This window comes from Melospiza georgiana, chromosome 20 (assembly GCF_028018845.1).
Source record: "Melospiza georgiana isolate bMelGeo1 chromosome 20, bMelGeo1.pri, whole genome shotgun sequence".
Classification (NCBI taxonomy): Eukaryota; Metazoa; Chordata; class Aves; order Passeriformes; family Passerellidae; genus Melospiza; species Melospiza georgiana.
In genome coordinates, this window is record NC_080449.1 from 11,771,596 (window position 1) to 11,793,060 (window position 21,465).

The following is a 21,465-nucleotide window of genomic DNA, read 5'->3' on the forward strand; positions in this document are numbered from 1 at the left end:
TCCCTTGATTATTACCCATGAGTGATCATCCCATGATTCAGTTCAAAGTTATGCAGCTCAAGCATGACTCATGTACATATTTTAGAAGTACTAAACCCCACAAAACTGGATCTCATCTTATGGAGCATCTCAAGAAATAACTGCCAACAGCAAGTGCTTACTTTGCTTAGTTTAAGACCAACACAGACCTTCAAGCATGTTTGAGAGCAAAGGACTGAAGGAGTGACAGGAATAAAGGTACATAAGAGAAACATTTGTTTGCATTTACAGCACACCCTGACAATTATGTCTGTATGCTTTCTTTAAACCCAAGGGCAAAGGGTATCCCAGAAAGCCCACTGGGTGAGAAGATGGGCATGCTGAAGGGCTTGGCACTTCATAGTGAGATATATGAAATGCAACAAGACATCCTTGGAGTACAAAAACAACAGTTGTGTTCCCTTCAACATCAACAGGAACACACTGACCAATGGCTCTACTCAGCCAGGGTAAAATGCTCTAAATAACAAATATGGAGAGGGTAAAGAACAGCCTTAAACTGAGAAAAATTACAGATTATACTGCCTCTAAATTATCTGGACTTTAAAAAATTGGTTATGAAGGAGTTAGAGCAGTTTAGGTACACGAAGCTTGATTTTAAAAAGCAGGATGCACTAGACAGCATGAGAGCCTCAAGATCCCCACCAAAGTGACAATACAGAGAGAGGATTCCAAAGGCTTAGCTTGTCAAGGAATCTCTCTCCTCAAACCACGTTTAAAAGCATACATGAAAGTGCTGGAAGAGAGAATTCTAGATGTGGCAGACAATCAGAGATCCCACTAGGTTTGAGACATCTGGCATCAGTTGAAATCCATCACATTTCATTTGGGGATCAAAGCCTGCTGTTAAGTCTATCACAGGTTGAAATAGTAGATCCTGAACAGCCTTTTCATCCCAATGCAAATTAACCCTTTTTCCTTGGCCAGAGAAACAGCTCCTTTTCATTACTGACTCCAATCATATGTGCTTGTCAAGCTATGCCCTCTAGTACTAAGTTTCAGCTGAAATTTCAGTAGCATTATGAACTTTTTATTATAAATCAAAAGTGCTCCCTCCCAGTCACCAAGCCCCGTGCTCTGGCACGTGCTGCAGCGAGCTCCAAAGCCACTCTGGGACAGAGCTGGTGGCACCATCTGTAATGCAGATCAGTTCCTGAAGGGAAGAAAAATGTTGCACATAGGTAACACCTTACAAAGTAAGGGCCTTGTTACCCTGGTAAAACCATGGCTCAGGCCTGCTACGTTGGCTAGGCAGAAGAAGGCTATGGGAAAGTGACTCAGCTGAATTAGAGGCAGATAAGTTCTGTACCCATTACGTGTTCATATCGTGGTGTTTGGTTGAATTATGTTTGTTATGATTTAAAACTATGCAATTGATAAAGGCCTAGCTGCTTAAAAAGGCCTGGTTTTAGCAATAAAGCATCTCTTCTTTGCACCTGCCTGGGGACTCTGCATCACTTTGCCTCATCCAGAAGAATTTTACACACCTCTGTTCAAGAGCCCCACTGCACAGCAGCCAGCTGTGCTCGGCTGCTAAAGGGATTTGCCACATATTGAACAGCCAAAGCTGAGCATCAGGTGTGTGCCTGTGATACCTGTGTGTGAGTTCTGAGACACAACAGTGAATCCTTGCACTGTGGCAAATCAGTACAGAGGACATTGGGGTAGCAATGAGGGTGTTTCAGTAACAGAGCAGAAATCAATTACATGCACCTCTCTTCTGCATTCCCCAAACCACTCGTGTTCCCTACTGGCAAGAAACAAAGTTAAGTGAAGCAAGAGGTTTTACAGTTCCCTTCACAGGGAGGGAGCTTCATCACAGGGAAGAAATATTCACATACTCAGAGGGAGCACACACAGCTCCTAATAATAAGCAAAGTTGGTAGGAAGTCATAAAAGTTAAACCACAAGCAGAGCTGAAAGAGCCAAGTGAAAAATTCGTGATTATGTCGGCGCTGTGGTACTTGCAACTGATAATTTGAGAATGCAAGGAACTGGGCTAGGCATGTAAAAATCACCTTACTTACAGCAAACAAGCACTTGCAGAGCAAGATGTCAATAGAAAGGCTACAAAGATCAAGTCTGAGTCTGATATTTGAGTGAAGGTTTTTATGACCACCCTGTACGATGGTTTAGGATTCACAGCAAACATTCAGATGTAAAAATAAACACATAAAATTATAGCACTTGATCTTCACCTGCAGAAATACCACTGATGAACCTATCCACAGAATCCCTGAAAATGTGTGACATTAATTAACAGCAAAGTCCTTCTGGCCCATTTCCTGGCCAGCAAGGCCAATTGTTATTTATGAGACTTCTTGTCTAACCATCAGCTTAAGCAAATGATTAAACCAGGAAACTGCCCACAATCATTTTCTCTGAATATTCAAACAATAATAAATTCTAAAACACACTGAGGAGTTAGTGCAGGTAATGCTCAGTGTGGAGGAAGATCTGTCCCTTATCAAGCATGTTCATAAACAGCCAGGGTTACAAATGAGGGGTTTTATTTGGGCTCCCTGCATAGCCCAGGGAACTCTGCCTCTAGGAAGGCACACAAAGCCTCTCTCCCATGATAACAGTGCCTGGATCAGGGTTCCTGTTGAACAACAGGCACAAGTTACTCAAGCAGCTCCTCTCGGCAGTTCCACCTCTGGATCAGCCCCAGCGTCTCCAATTACCTCTGCATAACCCGAGGGCTCTGCCACAGCTCCAGTTTTGAAGGAGGAAGTTGCCATGTAATCTCTTTGGGAATGTTGTACACATCTGTCAGCAGGGACAGGATGCTCCTGCTCCTGACAGATGCATTTGTAAGCCTTCAGACAGCAACCCAAAAGTGATCCATTTGTGGAAGAGAGGATCTATCCATCTTGTACTTTAACTACTTCCTCCCTGCTTTTTTGATGCCAGGGAGGGGGTTTTCCCCAAGGTGATGCACTAATTCAGTTTGTATTAGCTCTGAGATGAAGTTTCCAAGCCAGTCAGCCAGGACCAAAGGTAATAAAAAGTGACATGATTTAATTACTTCTGTTACAGTTGTTCAGCAACGAAAGAAGGTGTGACATGAAGGCCTAATTAATTAAGTAAAATTGGTTTCTGGTCAGAAGGCTAGACCAGTGAAGTAGCTGGACTGCATCAAGTACTATCAGCTTTATCCAATTCCACCAGTAGTGGTACATTACTAACACTTGACATTTTTGTTGTGATCCTTCTCATTGATATTTTACTGCTGCAGGTGGGAGTTCAGAACATCCCTGACAGTGCAAGGCCCCAAACCTGTTGCTGCATGTCTTGGAGCATTTCCATACTCAGTTCTTGCCCTGTCTGCCCCAGCCCTGCTCCAGGGTCCCTCTCTCCCCTGGCCCAGGGCCCCAGGGCAGGGTTTGGCCCGGGCAGTGTGTGCAGTGTGAGGAAGCTGAGGCTGTGGGAGCTGCACCCCCAGCTCAGGACCAACAGACAGCAAGGAGAGGCCAGAATGGAACACACTCCCAGTTTAACTGGAGTGCACATTTCTGTGGGACAGGGCTGGGACTAGAGAGCCCCAAGGCTTCTCTGCAGCAGCACTGTGGAAGGAGCCCCTGGCTGCAGCACCCATCGCTGCAGGTTCTAGAGTGAGACTTGGAAGCATTTGCACAATTACGCTGCTCATAATTCAAACTCTGTTTTGTGTCTGTCGTTATAGGTCATTGTTGGCCAGATGGAAAATATTAAGGAAAAAGCATTGCAACTAAATCAATGGGCTGCAGAGTGCTGCCAAAAGGCCCCGGGCTAACTACAAGCAGATTTGCAGGCAGGCTCTGCTCCGCACAAGGCGGGAGCTGGCACATCCTCTGCCCTGCCTAACAGCAGGAGGGCACGGGGCCAGCTGAGAGCAGCTACTGTGCCAAACAGACTGTGCAGGGCTTGCTGCTTGAATGCTTCCACAGAAAGGCAGAATCCATGGGCTCCTGTAAACAACTCCCTGCACTTCTGGCTGCTACCAACCCACAAGTGGGATAACTTCATCCCACTACAACATTAATGCAATGCACAGCTCAGCCTCTACCAGAATCAACATGGAAAGAAATAAATGAGCACCGGTGGTAAAGGACAACTGCTCAACTTTCAACTAAGAATAATGATGTGGATATACACATGCACAGTAAAACACAAAATCAGCATCTTAACTCCAATGCCAAGCACTGTAAGGGCATTCTTTGCAACCCTTTGACTATTGAAAACCTGTCTTTAATATTTATTTCCAATATCAATACTTCCCAGGTCATATAAAGTTTTTTGTACAGCTTATGGCTGCTCCTACCAATGAGCAGTCTGGTTTATCTAGACGTTCAGTGGGAAAAAACATCTTCCTAATATCGCCAAATAACCTCTTATAAACTCAGCATCTGAGTGCAGCCAGCCATGCCTGCAGATAAAACTTCAAACTCACTAGGTGGACATAAATAATTTCTGTTTCTAGAGGACAGTAAGAGAAAAAAATTATAGAAACAGAAGGGAGCTTCTGGTTCAAACATCATGACCAGCTGATCACACAGAGCAAAGCTTCTTCAGCAAAGACTTCAAATCCCCTACTCCAGCCATAAGGCATTATTAGCTTATTTAAATTACCATTATCTTATTTAAAGATACTTGAGCAAGAGAAGACACTAGGCCTTACAGGCTTTCTGGAAGAAGTCTTTACAAAATGGTTAATGGCAGAGATGAAAATGGAGGACAACAAAAGTGCAGATGTAATACAAAATTCTATTCTTCTTTTCCTGGAACAGCAGTTTCAAACAGCTCATCTCTATCTTGTAAAACTTGTAAGGACAATAATGGAAAACCACAGGAAGTTTGGAAAAGCTATACTGGAGACTGTATCAGGAAGAAGAAACACAAAGCAGATAGCTAAATTTAATTGATGTCAAGCTCCCTCTTCACTAGGTTCATCACTTCTCCATATATATTCTGACAAGCAACTGAAAATAAGAGCCAGTGTCTGTTTAAGCGAATCAACAGGGGTAAAAACCCTAAACTTTTGAGATGTAAACTGTTTTATAAACATGTCAAGTTAAGGCAGAATGCCTGCAGCACCCGGAGCCCCTCTGGCCCTGCACACGCCCTCAGGGCGTTCGCACATTTTCTGAGCCACTTCAGCTCAATTTCCTGTCACCCAGCACTGAAAGTTGCCCTGCTTTGCTGCAGTTCCAGCTTGTAAGAAACTCCAGTTTCTGTGAAAGAAGGTCAGGCTGCAGCTCCGAGTCCTGCCTGCCCTCTCCTCTGCTCTCTCAAAGGCCCGTGCAAAGGAACTGAGCAAACTCTGCTCTCCAGCTCTCACTGGCAGAATGCAAGTGCTGAAGCCACTGATAAAAAAATAATAATGAAAAAAAATCTATGAAGGCATCAGAGACTCAACAGCAACATTTTCATTAGGTACAATTCTGTTGCAGTTTTGAATCAGAGATCCAATTGCCCATGATTTATACATGTATTTTGTGGCCTTTGCCATGTCTAACAGAAGCAGTTTGCCATTTGCTTTCATCTCCCAAGCATTTTAAGTAGAACAGGGATTCCAGGGTCGATACCCCTCAAGGACCAAACAGACTGTCCAAAAAAGTGTTCCAAGCATTTCCAGCCATTACCAAACATCTTCTGCCAGGCTTCAAAGAATCATACAGATACGGAAGTAAAACATTGATTTTGGCTAAATCAATGAAAAGGGAAAATTCTAGAAAACAGCAGGACAATTACTACAAAACAAGCCCCATCACAAACACTCCATCTCCTCCCCCGGAGTAGGCACTGGCAGGGCTGTGGGGGCTGGGTTTTATCCCTCCCCAGCAGGGCTGTGGGCTGAGCCCTGTCCCCCAGCAGGGCTGCTAGGGCTGTGGGGCTGCAGGGCTGGACTGTCCCCAGCAGGTCCCTGGGGCTGCAGGGCTGGATTGTCCCCAGCAGGTCCCTGGGGCTGCAGGGCTGGACTGTCCCCAGCAGGTCCCTGGGGCTGCACTGATCCCAGCAGGTCCCTGGGGCTGCACTGTCCCCAGCAGGTCCCTGGGGCTGCAGGGCTGGACTCTCCCAGCAGGTCCCTGGGGCTGTGGCACTGCCCGGGGCTCTGAGCAGGGCAGGGCAGTGCACAGTGCAGCCCCCGGCGCTGTCTGTCTGTCTGTCTGTCTGTCTGTCCCATGGCTCAGGGCCCTGCCAGTTGGCACGCCTGGGCCAGGAAGCTGTCAGTTCCAATCAGGGCCCGGCCCTGCAGCCCTATTAAAGAAGTCTTGCTGGTTAAGGGGCGGCCACTGTTTCCAAAGCATGGGAAGAAAAAAAAAAAAAAAAGAAAGAAAGAAAGAAAGAAAGAAAAAAAAAAAAAAAAAAGGAAAAAAAGGGCTCTGCTTTCCTTAGATTCGAGCTGGCAACTTTCACTGACTGGAGTTTTCAAGGAGCTATGAATGAGCCTAACAAAGGAGTTCTGTGGCCAGTTTCTGGCTGAAATCCATGTCAACAGTTTTTAAGGTCACAGGTCACACTAACTAACATTTATTCCCAGCAGACCCTGCTCTAAACACAAGCTGTAAGTAGTACAAATTTGGAATTTTTCTGTAATCCCTTGAGATATTCCTGATCCTTCCACATGTTTCTGCTCAATTAAAAACAATTCTCACTTTGCACCACAAGAGAGGCCCCTGCTCAGAAATCTTATTCTGTCCTAAGAATAAATGGACAAAGACTGCAATCAAAGGGAAGGAAAGGGGGGAGGAGAGGAACTCACAACAAATCACACCAAAAACCTCAAATAACTCCATACAGAATCACATTCAGTTAGTTACATTTTCTGCCATCTGTCACAAACTATTATGGATTCATTTCTTTTTATCTTAGAAAAAGAGTGGTGCAGAGCTCAGCTATTTTGGCCGAGAGGGATTTCCACACAAATGTTTCTGCATTTCACTTCAAAAGAATGATTTCAGTTTGTGTACAAAACCTGAATAACCCAACAAAAACTTCAAATTCAGTAAAACTGAAATCACATTGCAAACATGGGACCTTTGCAAACCAGTAACTTTGCCCAGAAAGTTTGTGAACCAAAGCAAAATTACACAAACTTGGGTTTTCTTTTGTTTTCTTTTTAAATAAAAGACCAGAGCTCTTCACTTAATCCAGAACCATCTACACCGTTCTCCCTCAAAAGGCCATGTAAAATCTGACGCGAAATTAGAGAGAAACAATAAAAATTCAGCCTCTTAATGTATAGCTATTAGGATTTATCCCATTGCAGCCAAAATCCTGAAATCCTTAAATAAAGTCTTAGTAAGAAAAAACTTGGGTGTGAAATTCCCAAATTAGAACACAGAATTTGATGACTGGACATCAGCTCTTACTTGACTCTAAAGAAAATCATTCAAAAACACATTCTAAGTTTTGTACCATATTTCACTGAAAACAGTAGTCTGGAATTCCAGTTTTCCTGGGAGACGTGGATGTGTGCCATGAGAACTCACCTGAGCTCAGACCCCAAACCCTCTGGGGTCTAGGATTCACCTGGAATCACCCCAAACCCTCCGGGTCCGTTCCTCACCTGGAATCACCCCAAACCCTCGGGGTCTGTTCCTCACCCCAAACCCTTCGCTCCGTTCCTCACCCCAACCCCTCGGGGTCCGTTCCTCACCCCGAACCTTCGGGGTCCGTTCCTCACCCCGAACCCTCGGGGTCCGTTCCTCACCCCGAACCCTCGGGGTCCGTTCCTCACCCCGAACCCTCGGGGTCCGTTCCTCACCTGGAATCACCCCAACCCCTCGGGGTCTGTTCCTCACCCCAAACCCTCGGGGTCCGTTCCTCACCCCAAACCCTCGGGGTCCGTTCCTCACCCCGAACCCTCGGGGTCCGTTCCTCACCCCAAACCCTCGGGGTCCGTTCCTCACCCCAAACCCTTCGCTCCGTTCCTCACCCCAAACCCTCTGGGTCCGTTCCTCACCCCAAACCCTCTGGGTCCGTTCCTCACCCCAAACCCTCGGGGTCCGTTCCTCACCCCAAACCCTCGGGGTCCGTTCCTCGCCCCAAACCCTCGGGGTCCGTTCTTCACCCCGAACCCTCGGGGTCCGTTCCTCACCCCAAACCCTTCGCTCCGTTCCTCACCCTAAACCCTTCGCTCCGTTCCTCACCCCAAACCCTTCGCTCCGTTCCTCACCCCAAACCCTCGGGGTCCGTTCCTCACCCCAAACCCTTCGCTCCGTTCCTCACCCCAAACCCTCGGGGTCCGTTCCTCACCCCAAACCCTCGGGGTCCGTTCCTCACCCCAAACCCTCGGGGTCCGTTCCTCACCTGGCCGTACCTGCGCCCCCGCGCGCCCTCTGCTGGCGCCGCCGCCGCAGCGCAGCCGCTCAGGGTCACCCGAGCCGGGCCAGGGAGCGACAGAACCGGGCCAGGGAAGGGGAACCCCGAGAAGAGAGGCAGGTTCCACACTGAATACAGTGGCTCTACATTGAAAACACCACGGAGCACCCGGAAAAGCATGTTTCAAAGTTATCAGAGAGTTCAATCTGTGTGAGCCACTACAGCAGGAAAAGCGCTGTGGTAACTACCTCAAAAGCAGGTTTCCAAGCAGGATTTGTTAAACCAGTCCAAGCAGTTCCCTGCCAAATGGAATTGCCTCTCTGCTGGCCACAGGATAACCCTGCTGCTACTGAACTCCAAGAGGCGCCTTGCTGGGCTCTGCATCCACAGGAAAAGCCTCTGGGTCACTTCAATGCTCAAATCCAGACCCTGACTTGTGGCCCCAGAGTACTTTGCTTCCAGGACATTGCAGAAATTTTTTCAAGCACTGAGTGAAAAGAATTTCTTTTTTCTGCTGTTTCTCTTCAATAACTAATCTAAACATGTGATGATTTTCCACCTCCAAACCATTTTACCATGGCCAGATCCATAAAATCCCTTCTAACCCTGTGAATATCATCTCTAGTAATAAACACCATCACTTAGTTCTTATACTGTTGCTGAGCATAGCAAGGAATACTTGAAGCTCGCTGCCATCCAATCTGTAATTTAAAAACAATTAAACAAACGTTCTTTTCATCCCCATTTGCTTTTACTTATTGTTCTCACATTTCCCAGCGTGTTTCCCCACCCCCCCCATTTACCATGCACCATCCTTTAGTACATAAAGGACACTGAGAAGATTCACATCAATAATGGGAGCTGCAGTCCTGGGAATAGAGGAAGTGATTTCATGTATTGCTGATTTACACTCTTTATTATCCTCTAAAACTTGCATGAACTTGCATTAATGATGAGCTTTCTTTTTCTCATCAGTGCACAGAAGAAGCAACAGGAAGGAAGTGAAGAGTCCCAATTCTTCCACTGGGGTTGGGTTTTTTTGGTTCTGAGTTGAAGCAGAAGGCATTTAACTACAACAGAACTCCTCCATGTCTTCTTGGCACTCACTCAACATAAGGGAGCTGACAGCAAAGAACTCTTACCCAGGAGGGATCAAGAAGGGACCCAGACTATTCCTCATTCTGATTTTCTTTTTAAAACCGTGTTTTTCCTTTAATTTGCCATTGATCAGGCAAAGTTACCCTCTGTAAGCAGTCACTGCCCACAGGAGACTGAGGGAAGCAGCACCCAACTGCACAGGGGAGCAGCTCTGTGGGAAGAGCTGGGAAACACCTTCCTGCCTGCAGGATCCAGTCCCTGCTGCTGGACTGCCAGAGCTAATAATAGCTGACATGTCTGCTACAGCACAGGCAGAATGGAAGAAGACACTGAGCAAACACCTGTCACTCTGCCTCCCACTCAATTAATTAGCAGTTTGGGTAGATCTCACAATTCTCCAAATATTAAGCTCCTGTTCTATGGCATTGCTGTGTGCAGCTCCCTGCAAGGAGAGGTGTATTTTGCATTGTATTTTGCAATGTCCCCCTGGAATGCTCAGAGGGGCACATCCAGACACACCAGGGCTCCACTCTCAGGTGCCCCATATGGGACAAAGAGAATTTCCTGTGTTCCTCTGCCCTCACCCTGGTTGTGTCCTGTGCAAATCCAGCCATGGATGGCCCTGCCAGATGTGTCCAGCTGCTCACAGAGCAGTGTCCTCATTTGGGAGGCTCCAGCCCCAGCTGTGCTGTCACCTCCCTGGCTGTCCTCAGTCACCTCTGTGCTGGCTTTACCTGGGCTGCTGTTCCTCAACTTCCAATTCCTCATGAACACACAAAAAGCAGAAAGTAGAAGACAGGCAATTCTTAACTGTGTTTAAAACAAGACAGACCATTTGCCACATGAAAATCTTCAATCCATGGAAGTTCTTAATGGAACTAAAATATTGGCAGACATCAAAATTGATTTTACTGGCATCATTTTTGGACATGGCTTTGGGAGGTTATGAAAAACTGCTCTGATAGAGCCTCTTGGCCCATTTCACAAAACCCTCAACAGGACAGAGGAAGGCTCACACACACAAACTGTGGGGCTGTGGAGAGCATCAGTGACATCCTCTCAGTTACCAACAGATGTTTTGTTAATAAAACTTGCATGTACAAATGTCCACAAAATGTCTTAACAAGATCAGTTGTGACAGCTAAAGATAACAGCTGCCATCATGCTATGTCATATCAAATTACTGCAAAGAGACTTTTTGTCCACGTTGTTAACTCCAGAACGTTGACTACAAACAAACCCAGTTATCTACAGAGGAACTCCAAGCGCAAGGGATTCTGCACCACTTGTGCAGCAGAACAGTGACTTTGAGGAGCAGATAGGGGAATAATTCTGACCAGCTGGAAGTGGTAATTGCAGTGTAACTGCAAAGCCACACACTGCTCCTGCAGCCAGGCAGAAGCCAAGGCACAGACCTACCTCAAGATACAGAAGCAGCTCTTGGCCCCCGAGGACAAGCGACAGAACCCAAACCTCTGCTTGCTGTCAATGTCTGTGAGCACAAAGGTGAAGTTCTGTCCAACTTGGTTAATGGCATGGCTGGAAACAGAGAGCAGGAGAGAAAAATTACTGCTGAGCTAACTCTGTGTCAAGTATCACATCCAAGTCATTGAACCTATAACATTTCCTCTTTCAGCAGAGCTTTTTTGAAAAATTAACTACAAACTATGCACCCTCCAGAAGCTTAAATATGCTTGATGAGGGAGGAGTGGGGGGTCTGTGGTTTATTTTTCCCATTTTTTAAGTGTGGGAGGATACTAATAATGAGTTTATCTTTAAAAGAAAATGGTTCTGATTATCAACCAGCAACCAACCCCATGTTCTCTCATATAACCCAAATACTTCTAATTATAGGAAATTAAGACTTATTTCAGGTCATGTTCTAGGGTTTTTTTAGGTTTTCTGAGAACTGAGAAATCTGACTTGCACTGACATGTAGCTTTACAAGTCACTCCTACCAACTGTAACAAATACCCTGGTAAACTCAAAGCCATTTAAGTAACAGCCACAGGCCTTAAAATATTCTCTTCTATGATGCCACATGCAAAATAGCAATTTTTGTGGGAGAGTACACACTCAGTGCCTAGAGGAAACAAAGGAAAAACAGAGTTGCAGAAATAAAAGCTGGATCCAAATGGGAAAGATGTCACTGTCCAGCTTAGAAAGAAGAATCCTTCAGTGGATTCCAAACAGGGAAGGGAAAACATGCTGTGATGAAGATGAACAAAAAGACAGATATTTAAAGCATTCCAACAGTCTGAGAATTAGCCAGTGTGAGTACTATCATCCTCCTGAAATCTAAATGTCAGCAGAGCAACTACTTCCATAAACCACACTGAGCTGCTGGGGATACCCAAAAATCCCTCGCTGGTGGTGTGTTTTATCTGTAAAGCTTGGATGTAATGTTACTATGGTGATTTTAGTATGGTGTTTTAAAAGGGGATTATATGCTTAATTTTAACAAGGTTGAGAGCAGAGCGTGTGTGAGAAATAGCATCAGAACTGACAATTAAAATTATGGAACAGGGGGAAAAACCACGTTTCATTAGCAGCAGGGAGAAGCTTGTTTATTAAACAACTCAGACAAGCTGGTGAGTTCCTCCAGAGCAAACCCAGAGAGTCCTGCATTCATGTGACCTGGAGAAAGCAAACCTTGCTGGCAGGTCCTGCTCAAGTTTGGGGCCAGTTTTTCACAGGGAAGGATAAACTTCCCCACACAAAAAGTCTTCTTCCAAAGATTTTACTATCAACCCTTTGGATTCACAGCTCTGCTTTCAAATGGGCAGAAGGTCTATTTAGAGCCTCTCAGGAAGGAGGCAGCACAAACCTCATCTCTAAGGGGGCAGACAGAAGTTCGGGCTGGAGGGAAGGGGAGAGGAATGATTTCCATAAATCCCCCCCAGCACCCCCACCTGCCCAACAGCACCCTGGCAGGGAGCAGGAGCAGGGAGCAGCTCTGCACTCCTGCAGCTGGAGCAGAGCCTCTGCCTCACTCCACACCACAACAGCAGCAAACTCTGGGCCACTGCCTGAAGGAATGGCCAGCCAGCCCCTGGGGCTCTGAGCAGTGCCAAACTCAGGAACAGAATCAGGGCAAAAAGAATGGAGGGTCTGTGGAGTGTCTGTGCCTGAGAGCAGAACCTCCAGTGCCACCCCTGCCTCTTTCACACCCACAGGAGAAGGAGCACAAGCATCTCCTCCAGCTGCCACAGCCTTAGCCTGGGTGTGCTCTGCCTCCTGCAGGGTGCGAGTCCACTCTCCACCTGAAATTACTAGGTGTGTTCTGGGTGACAATGTCTCCTTTTCATTCCAACTGGCTGGCTGCAGTCTTTCAGTGACAGTCTGTGATATTCAGACAAACAAGTGGATCCAGAAATGGGAATCACTTTTCATTATGTTCTCATTTGCACCCCATATGGGTTTTCAGTGTTCTATCTTTCAAAATGTTATATTGCTGAGGAAAACCAAAAACAACAGAACAAACAAAACCCCTAGGTACAATAAATCTACATACAGAAAGCATAACTATTTGTGGTAGGAACTAGAAATGAGAAAAATGTATGAGTATTTCCCTGCTTCCACCCCTTAGGAAATGAAAAGGATGAGCAGTAAAACAGGGATTCCAAATTCTAAAATGAGAAAAACACTTGCAGCAGTTTAATCACAGTAAAGGTCAATTCCCTCAACCCAAACCATTCTGTGTCTCAGCTGATGAAGACAAGTCATTCTGACCAATTAAGTGATGCTCAGAGATGAGATGAGCACTGGTGCAGTCTTTCAAAATTTCAATTGTTCTTTTCATGAAACCATCAAGAATAACTCACAGTAAATGCAAAACTAAAAAAGTTTTACAGTTTCCTAAATTACAGGAAGTAAATATTCTCAGATCTTCTCACATTCACTTTACAATTTCTCCCCCAAAATCAGAAGCCACCTTAAGTAGCTGTCAAGTAAAGCAGCAGCATTCCAGCAACATCAAGAGGCCTTCAAATGTAAAGCATTTCATTGATTGTCCCACCCAAATTTTGGCAATTAAGAAATAAAATGCACAAGCAAACAAAGCTTTGATATTAATATGCATATTGGAGAATTCCTACCCAAGCATTTTCCATTCAAGCATTATGCAGAAGTGAAAAAAAATGCCCTCAGAGTATTCCCACCAAACAACTCCAACTTTTAAAATTTCTTTTTGTTTCATTGTGCCCATAAAAACCCCAGGAAAAAGTGATTCTGAGACTATAATTTGCACTCAGGTGCTTTAAGTCCCAGTCACACAGACAGAACACTATGAATGGTATGGCTTTTATTTTCTACAGGGGTTTTATTGACAAGCTTATTTTCTTGTAAAGTTTGAAAAGCTAACAATACCTGTCCACATAGAAGGGGAAACAAAACTTGGTCAGAGTCTGTAGAACTTCCTGTACAGAGAGAGAGAGAAAAAAAAGATAATTTATACATCTATGGGGACCAATAAATCTAATATTAACCACATCACACAATTTCACAAGTTTGCCCTGAAGAAATAAAAGACAGATGAAGAAATATGGGCTTTATCAATTACATGGAAGTAGTACCAGGCAGTCAATCATGTGAAATAATAAACATGATCAAACTTCATTAAAAATGAAAAATTAATCAAGATTCACACATGGGCAGGCAGCAGGAGCCATGCAGCAATTGTCCCAAGAGGAGGAGGAGGTTGGGTTGTTGAGTGTTAACACCTCTCTGGGGACAGTCCCTACCCTGGCCATATGGATCACAGTGAATAACACCAACCCACATGGGCCTGGCCTGGCAGGACCACTCCTGCTGGCACAGCTTGGACTGTTACCTAGGAACAGAGGGCTGGGGATTAGAGAATACTTCCTAACATCAGCAAGATAAATAACAAAAGATGAAGCCAATAGGTCTCATAGCAGGAATGTTTAATGTTGCCTACTGCTATTAGAAAGGAAATCTCAAGAGTTAAAAGACTGATTAAAATAATGTGTATTAAAATTGATATGGATTGTTTAACATACAAACCATTTTCTAGAAGTTGCAAAACAGCACCACAAACAGAAAAGCATTTAAGCATGAGAGCAAAGAAAAGGATGAACACGAAAAGTGAAAACATGATCAGCAGATAAATTAATCATTTTCAACTTTACAATATTAAACAAATACAGTCACTAAAGAGGCAAAACCAGAAATATATTTGCCCCAAAACAGTTGTGTTCATAGACAAAAGCAAACCACTAGATATTCAAAATTTGAATTCTGTAACCCACAAGACACCATAAAGTTCTCTCAGTTTACAATCTTTCCTACAGCCAATTCATTGCTCGTTCTCCTCACACTTCAATATTTCAGGTCCTGAAGTGTAAATTCCATTTCTGCTTTCAGAACCCTGAACAAACAACAAACCCTCTGATAAAATCAACACTTTTCTGACCAATAGCAATAAATTATCATCAATAACTAAATAGATGCTTCTTGCTTCATTTATTTCTAAGCCAAATGCCATCATTCCCAAATAAACTCCATCAATCTAATAACCTCTCCAGTGAAGCACAAAACATATTGACTCCCTTGCAGGAACATGCTCCTCCTGCATAATTCAAACCAGCACAGCCCATCCTGAGCCGTGGTTTCAGGCTCAACTGCTCACACTCTGCTTTGGAGGTTTCTTGACAACTAAAATGTGGCAAGTTCTGAGGATTTCAGGCAAAAACAGATATGGAAACTTTGACTTCTTGACAGTTTATTGATAGATTATTTAACAACCTCCTGTTTTTAAAGAACAAGAAAGGATCTATTGAAGAATGCCATGTAGAGCAAAGACGTCTCCTCCTTTGAATTGCAGCAGGAAACTTGGAAAGGAGCAATGCAGATTGCAGAGTAAACTCTGCAGAAATCTCGATTTTGATACAAAATAATGCCTTGATAGTAAAGGTCTCATTAATATGATCGGGTTCCCGCTGGTGCAGAATCTCACTGACTTTCACAAGCTGAACAACTCCACTTGCTCATGCACAAAAACTGCATATGGACAAATTCTATCACACAGTGGTCCTTTGCCACAATTGAATTCTTACAGTGCAAAATGCCAGCAAACAAACAAACAAAACCTACAAAAGAATTCTGAAATTGTGAAATCATTACATCAGGAGAACAAAGTGCCTGTATCTTCATTTGCCTGATCAATACACACTGATTTTCAGAAACAAAATCATATAGATGCATAACATTGTGAAATAAAATAGTGCAAGAAGACAAAGCCATCAGTCGCCTCAAAATGGCACAATATATCCTCTCCATTATTTTGATGACTTGAATAATTCCTGTAACTGCAAGTGAAACCATTCACATAATAAAACATTCAGCATCTCATCAGCATTGTGTCACTGGAAAAGCGAATTACTCAGAACTTACTCTGCACTTATTCCTTGATATTTACAGCTTCCTAAACTCAGCAAAGGAAATGTTCACATAAACAGGCCATATATTGGCTCTGTACTGCTCTAAACTGCCTTCTTTTTTAAAGAAAGATTTTACAGTGGTATTATTCTCTGACTTCTGCAATGTCATTCAACATAATTTGCTATTCATTATACACCAATTCTTATCTGCCTCGATTCGTAACCAAAAAAACTGAGACTAGCACAGGTTAACTGCAGACTTATTTTTCAATGGTAACTAATAAAATAATATAAATACCATATGTAGAAGTAGTTTTTAATTAGGAAAACGAAAACTGCTGATATTTTGCATGTAAGAAAACAGTTACTGGAGAACTATCCCATTTTTGCTCAAGTTGCAAGCTCGTTACTCTAAATATAATGCTGCCTTTTTTTAATTCTTTACATACTCCTCAGTTAGAAAGACAAACAATACCTACATCATTCATCTGCAACATTCTACCCAATCTCTATAGATTATTACTTATGACCTAGAAAATCCTTCATTTCTTTATGATTTCAGACAAAACAAAACCTACAATTGCTCCATGTCAACATCTTATAATTTTTTTTTTTTTTTTAACCCAACATGAAGCACAGAGGAAGTATCAATAGTCTGTTTTCTTGTTATATTCCCTTATGGCTATTTTCCTACAGAAAAACCTGCATAAGTGCCTGTAAAGCAAGAGCCCCTAAAAAGAAGAGCAGAGCCCCCCAGCAATGCAGGCCAGGCAGCTGATCAACACAAATTACCCGGGAGCTGCTGCCGGCGTCTCCAGGGGACCACGCGCCAGTTTTCTGGATCAATCCCCAAGTTTATATTTTCAGAAATCTTTTTACATGCAGTTTGATTTTTAACATTTTAATGAGCAAAAAGTGCATCTCCAGCAGCCAGGCAGCAGAGCTAAAGTGCAGGGCATGAACCGTGTCCCGGGGGAGGCGGCGCAGCCGCGGCACCGGGGGCTGCAGCCCAGGCACCACCTGGCTCCCCGTCCCAAGGTTCCAACTCTTTTCATAATCAAAACACTGCTGACATTAGAAACCCCACATGGCTTTTCTAAAATCCTTCCCAATCAATACAGGCAGTACATAACTTATCGGAGACAACACAGAGCTCATTGATTAAGTTTGGTTTCAGTAGCAAAGTTTTCAGAATAATTGAGGCAGGAACAGCGCGCTCAGCCCTTCTGTGGCACAGCCACCTCTGAAGGTGAGGCAGGCTCTGCAAGGCTTTCCTACACAGGCAGGACAGACTTGGAAAGCCAGGCTGGGAAATACACACAATACACACCGGGCTTGTGGCCCAAACCATCTCCCTGCTGCAACCAAACAGTAAAGAAAGCTCAACAATGCTGCAAAAATGTGCACATTCACTTGTGAATTTAATATGCAAGCTGAAGTCTTTTTTATTTTTAAACCCTTCACCGTATGCTCCCACTTCCAAATCAACAGAACAACTTCAGATTCTCTTAAATACAGTGGGTTGCTTCACTTCTGCTCAAATGAACATCACTAACAAATATCCCACGTGCAGCTGCAATTAAATAAAACTGCACTGATAAATGATGTGCAAATGCCTGGGCTAGAGAAGGGTCTGCTGCAAAGTATCTGTCCTAGAAAGATGCACGAGACACCAGAGATGCAAAGGAGAACAAGAAGTGTGGGGAGAAGTGGGACAGAAAAGAAGTTAGAATACCAGGAGATCTGTGGAAAATGCTGAATGATTGAAGTATGATACCTCCATAGGAATGGGAGTCAGAGCAGGGAAACAACACAAACCAACAGGCAGGGAGCCTGGAATGGAAAACCTGAGGGAAATCCAGATGAAATTGGAAGGACCACCCAGAGCAGAGACTGGACATTCAGCTGTGGATCCTGGAGGGAGTGGAAAGGAAGGAACCCAAACCCCCACAAGTATGTGTTACAAGAGAGCAGAGCATGGCCAGTGAGAGGAGTTCCCCATGGAGAAGAGATGACCCTGTGATGAACAAGGGAGATTGCTGTTTCATTTCCTTGCCCTTACACCTGAGGCAAAGTACAGCCGAGGCTGCTGCAAATGAAATGCTACAGAGAGGGTGGAAACACTTCTCACCTTACCCAGCTTGAAAGGCCACCTGAACCCAGCAAAGCAGCACCAAACACTCCCTCTGCACGGAGGGACACCAGGAGACTTCCAAGAACATCATCAGACTGAGGAGGGATGGAGGAACTGGAGAACAAGGAGGGCCCAGAGGAGAAATGCCCCCAGCCTGAGGGGCTCAGGGTGTGTGAGCACAGGGAGCAGCATCCCCACGTGGCCAAGGAGCAGCTATGGGGACTGCACTGCTCCTCAGATGCAGCATCAAATCTGAACACTATAGAATCTTAATATTGCATTAAAAAGTGCTAAGAGATTAACTGAAGCAAAATATTATCCAATTCAACTTGGGTTGTCCATTAATGTCTCCTATACCCAAGGAATTGTAAACTGCTCTTATATTTAATTAATCTATTTGGATAATTTTAAGCTAACAATTAATTAAATGATCCACTGCTAGGGAATAATAGGCTTAAGAATTCAAAAAAGCAAACAATAACCTTAAACCCAAAATTTCTTTAAGTTCAAAAGGTTTTTCTAGTTTTGAGAAAACTGGTACAACACAGATTCTTTTTAAAAAATCATTGCTTGTTTAAAATATTTATGTCACATTTCATATTGCATTGATTTTGCAATAAAATCTTTTTATGCCTTATATCCTTCCTGAGCATTACTGAATTTTGTAATGTACTAAATATTTTAATAAATTATTTTCATCAGTTCTTTAAAAGAATATTATATGCCCAAAAAAAATGTGGACATAATTTGCTTAAGAGAATGACTTTAAATTGCCTGAATTTAGTTTTATCTCTACTTTTCTAATTCTACTTGTATTCCAATACAACTTTATAGCACTAGATTATCCATTTGTTCGGTGTTTCAGAAATCCACCAACTCTCTCTGAGCAATTCTAAAGCCTGAATTAGGGGAGGGTTTTTCTCCCAAAGACGCCTGTCCCTGTCTGAGGGTCAGCAGGGGAACAGGGCCATACAAAATAACATCATTTCATTGAAGGTAACTGATTGTTCTCAGGAAAACGCTGTTTTAAACAAACAAACAAACAAAAAACCCCCAACATGCATATCCACAATCATGGAAACAGGAAGAGCAGGAGATAAATAACATTTCCTAAGCATATTGAGGCTTGCTAGCATTTAAATATTTTAAACGTACAAAATATGTGCACAGATGGGCAACTTTTCTCCTTGCATTACTAAAAACATATTTCAAGATAAAGCTCAAAATCCCTGAATTTTTTAAACCTAATTGTGACTCTGTTTCTTAGAATTCACACCCCAAGGCCAAAGCTTTCCTGCCACCAGTCCTTCAAATCTGATTTGGACATTACACGGGAGGAGGCTCCAAGCCTCCCTGAGGTCTCACTCCTTTTACAACACACGCAGAGGCAGCAGATAATGGGCCTGTGCTGAATTCCGGGCTCTGCTCAGCTCCTCCTGGGACACAGGCCTAGCAGATGTGATAAAAACTGTGGCAGAGAAGTAGCTCTAGTTTTTGCCTTAATGACAACTTCAACCTCTCAACTCATAGAACAAAAGAACAGGAACGACTATTACTTTTCTGCAGTAGAAAAAAAAAGCTGAAAGTAAAGCTGAACTAAATATTTAAGCAGTTTTTCAAAGAGATCTCCTCAACAAATGTCTTTAAAATCCCTTCACTAAAAGCAGAGATTTAGTTTCATTCTGAGAGAAATAGATTTTAGCTAAAAAAAAAAAAAATCTACAGCTACTGTTGTACTGTTGAATAATTGTTCCACTCTTAAATCACAAATAATTGAAAAATTATACTAACAGGCATTAAAAAAATCAGGTCCAATTATGTGCGTAAACAGTGATCAATTGGTAAAGGTAAGAAGTGTCAATAGCAGAGAGCTGGAACACTGATTCAATTAAATGTATTTTAAACATTTAATTACTAAAACCGAGGAGTATTTTCCCTTGCAGATTTAGCAGAAACGAAGTGAGAACTATTAGCTGTGAAAAGATAATCACATCCTGCTCAGCCCATAAGTTGCACAGGTACACTGCACCAAAACCAAAGCTTTAAATCTACCCTTGGGTTAGCATTTGTTAAATATTATAATTCTGGCTTAAGATGAGTGGCCTTTTCAGCCCTCGTCTCCATCGGTCTATTCAGCTCCGAGCACATACCCACTTAATCAGCAATCATTGTTCTCTGAGGCAGGACTTTGTTGTCAAGACAAGCACTGAAACCTTTAAAATATTTCAGAACTGGCATAAGAAAAAAGTGATCTTTGTCAAACAAGGACAAATTTATGCAAATCTTTTATAAACATTCACAAACATTTATTTAGCTTTTGAAATGTTGGCCTCATTTGAGAGCATGAAAATGAGGGGGAAGTAGGAAGATGCAAAGGACAGCTTAGAGGCTGGCACACTACATAAATATTCAGAAGGAAGATTATAGGATTCATGTTAGGCTGTCTTAGGTTTCTCCAAAGTCCACATAGAATACCAAAGAACAAAACTAACGAGAAGTAGAGCAGATGTTAGACAATGCAGCAGCCCTCTTTTCCACACTCACTTGGCTATACTTCGATGCTTTCATTTTTTCTTTCAATATGGTCAGGTCATTCAAGGATTCTCCTATAGACTCTGTATTGTGGCTACAGCGCTATAAGCTGGACCTCTGTCAGCTTTCCAAAAGTTCCTGATGAAAAGGCATTATGCAAATTGTACCTCTCTTACTCTCTTTTCAGGAAAAAAAGCCTCCAGTATGCAGTCATTGGAGTATTGGAAGTCCCAGCCTTCATTTCTGTATGGTTGTGTTTGCCTTAGGGCCATGCTGCTTGTTTTGACAGTGGATCCCCCCAGATAGTTGGGATTAGTCGAGCTTGTTTAGATAAACTTGAAATCAAGGCCTTCTCTAGGTAGACAGCTAGATGTAGCTACTGAGTTTCCAGCTGCCTTCTGCTTTCATCCCAAAACAACTGCAGATTCACAGCAGAGATCACAGCCACAGGCTATGTCACATACATAAGTACGAAATTAAAGGCTGCTAAAAGAAGCCTTTGTAAGTCTTAGTGCTAAAATAAGGAATCTGTACTGCATAGTTTAAACAAATTATTGAAGAAGCACCAATAAAGGTCTGCAGCAGAGAGTTAACAAGATGTGTGTGAAAGAAATGCTCTGTTTACATAACTGGGCAGGATCAGGCTTTGCTAATCACCACTGCCCCATCCACTGTGCAGCCTCCCCAGAATCCAGGCAAGGAAATACCTGGAAGCACTGTCTGCTGCAGCACCCAAAAAAGAGCTCTGTTCATCAAATATCAACTTTATCATCACAGGAGACTATTGTGGCAGCTTGGACTTTCAGTCATGTACACAACCAGATTTCATCTTTGCTACACTCAGATAATGCAAGCCACAGGAGTTCATTCTCACAAATATAATATGTTACAAGAGAAGGGCCAGAGCTCCAAACTGAAATTAAAACCTAAAATCAAAACCTGCCCATGTAACTA

The 21,465-nt window shown here is 43.3% G+C and overlaps 1 protein-coding gene across 2 annotated transcripts in view; it reads right to left on the reverse strand.

The window, feature by feature from the left end:
• Window positions 1-21,465, reverse strand: part of DENND1A (DENN domain containing 1A) — a 146,430-nt gene that overhangs the window by 87,316 nt on the left and 37,649 nt on the right. For both annotated transcript variants that reach the window (XM_058038529.1, XM_058038528.1), the window contains exons 4-5: window positions 13,813-13,862; window positions 10,864-10,983 (exon numbers count right to left, since the gene is read on the reverse strand). In XM_058038529.1, coding sequence (XP_057894512.1) covers window positions 10,864-10,983; window positions 13,813-13,862 — 170 coding nt within the window. The remainder of the gene's footprint in view (window positions 1-10,863; window positions 10,984-13,812; window positions 13,863-21,465) is intronic.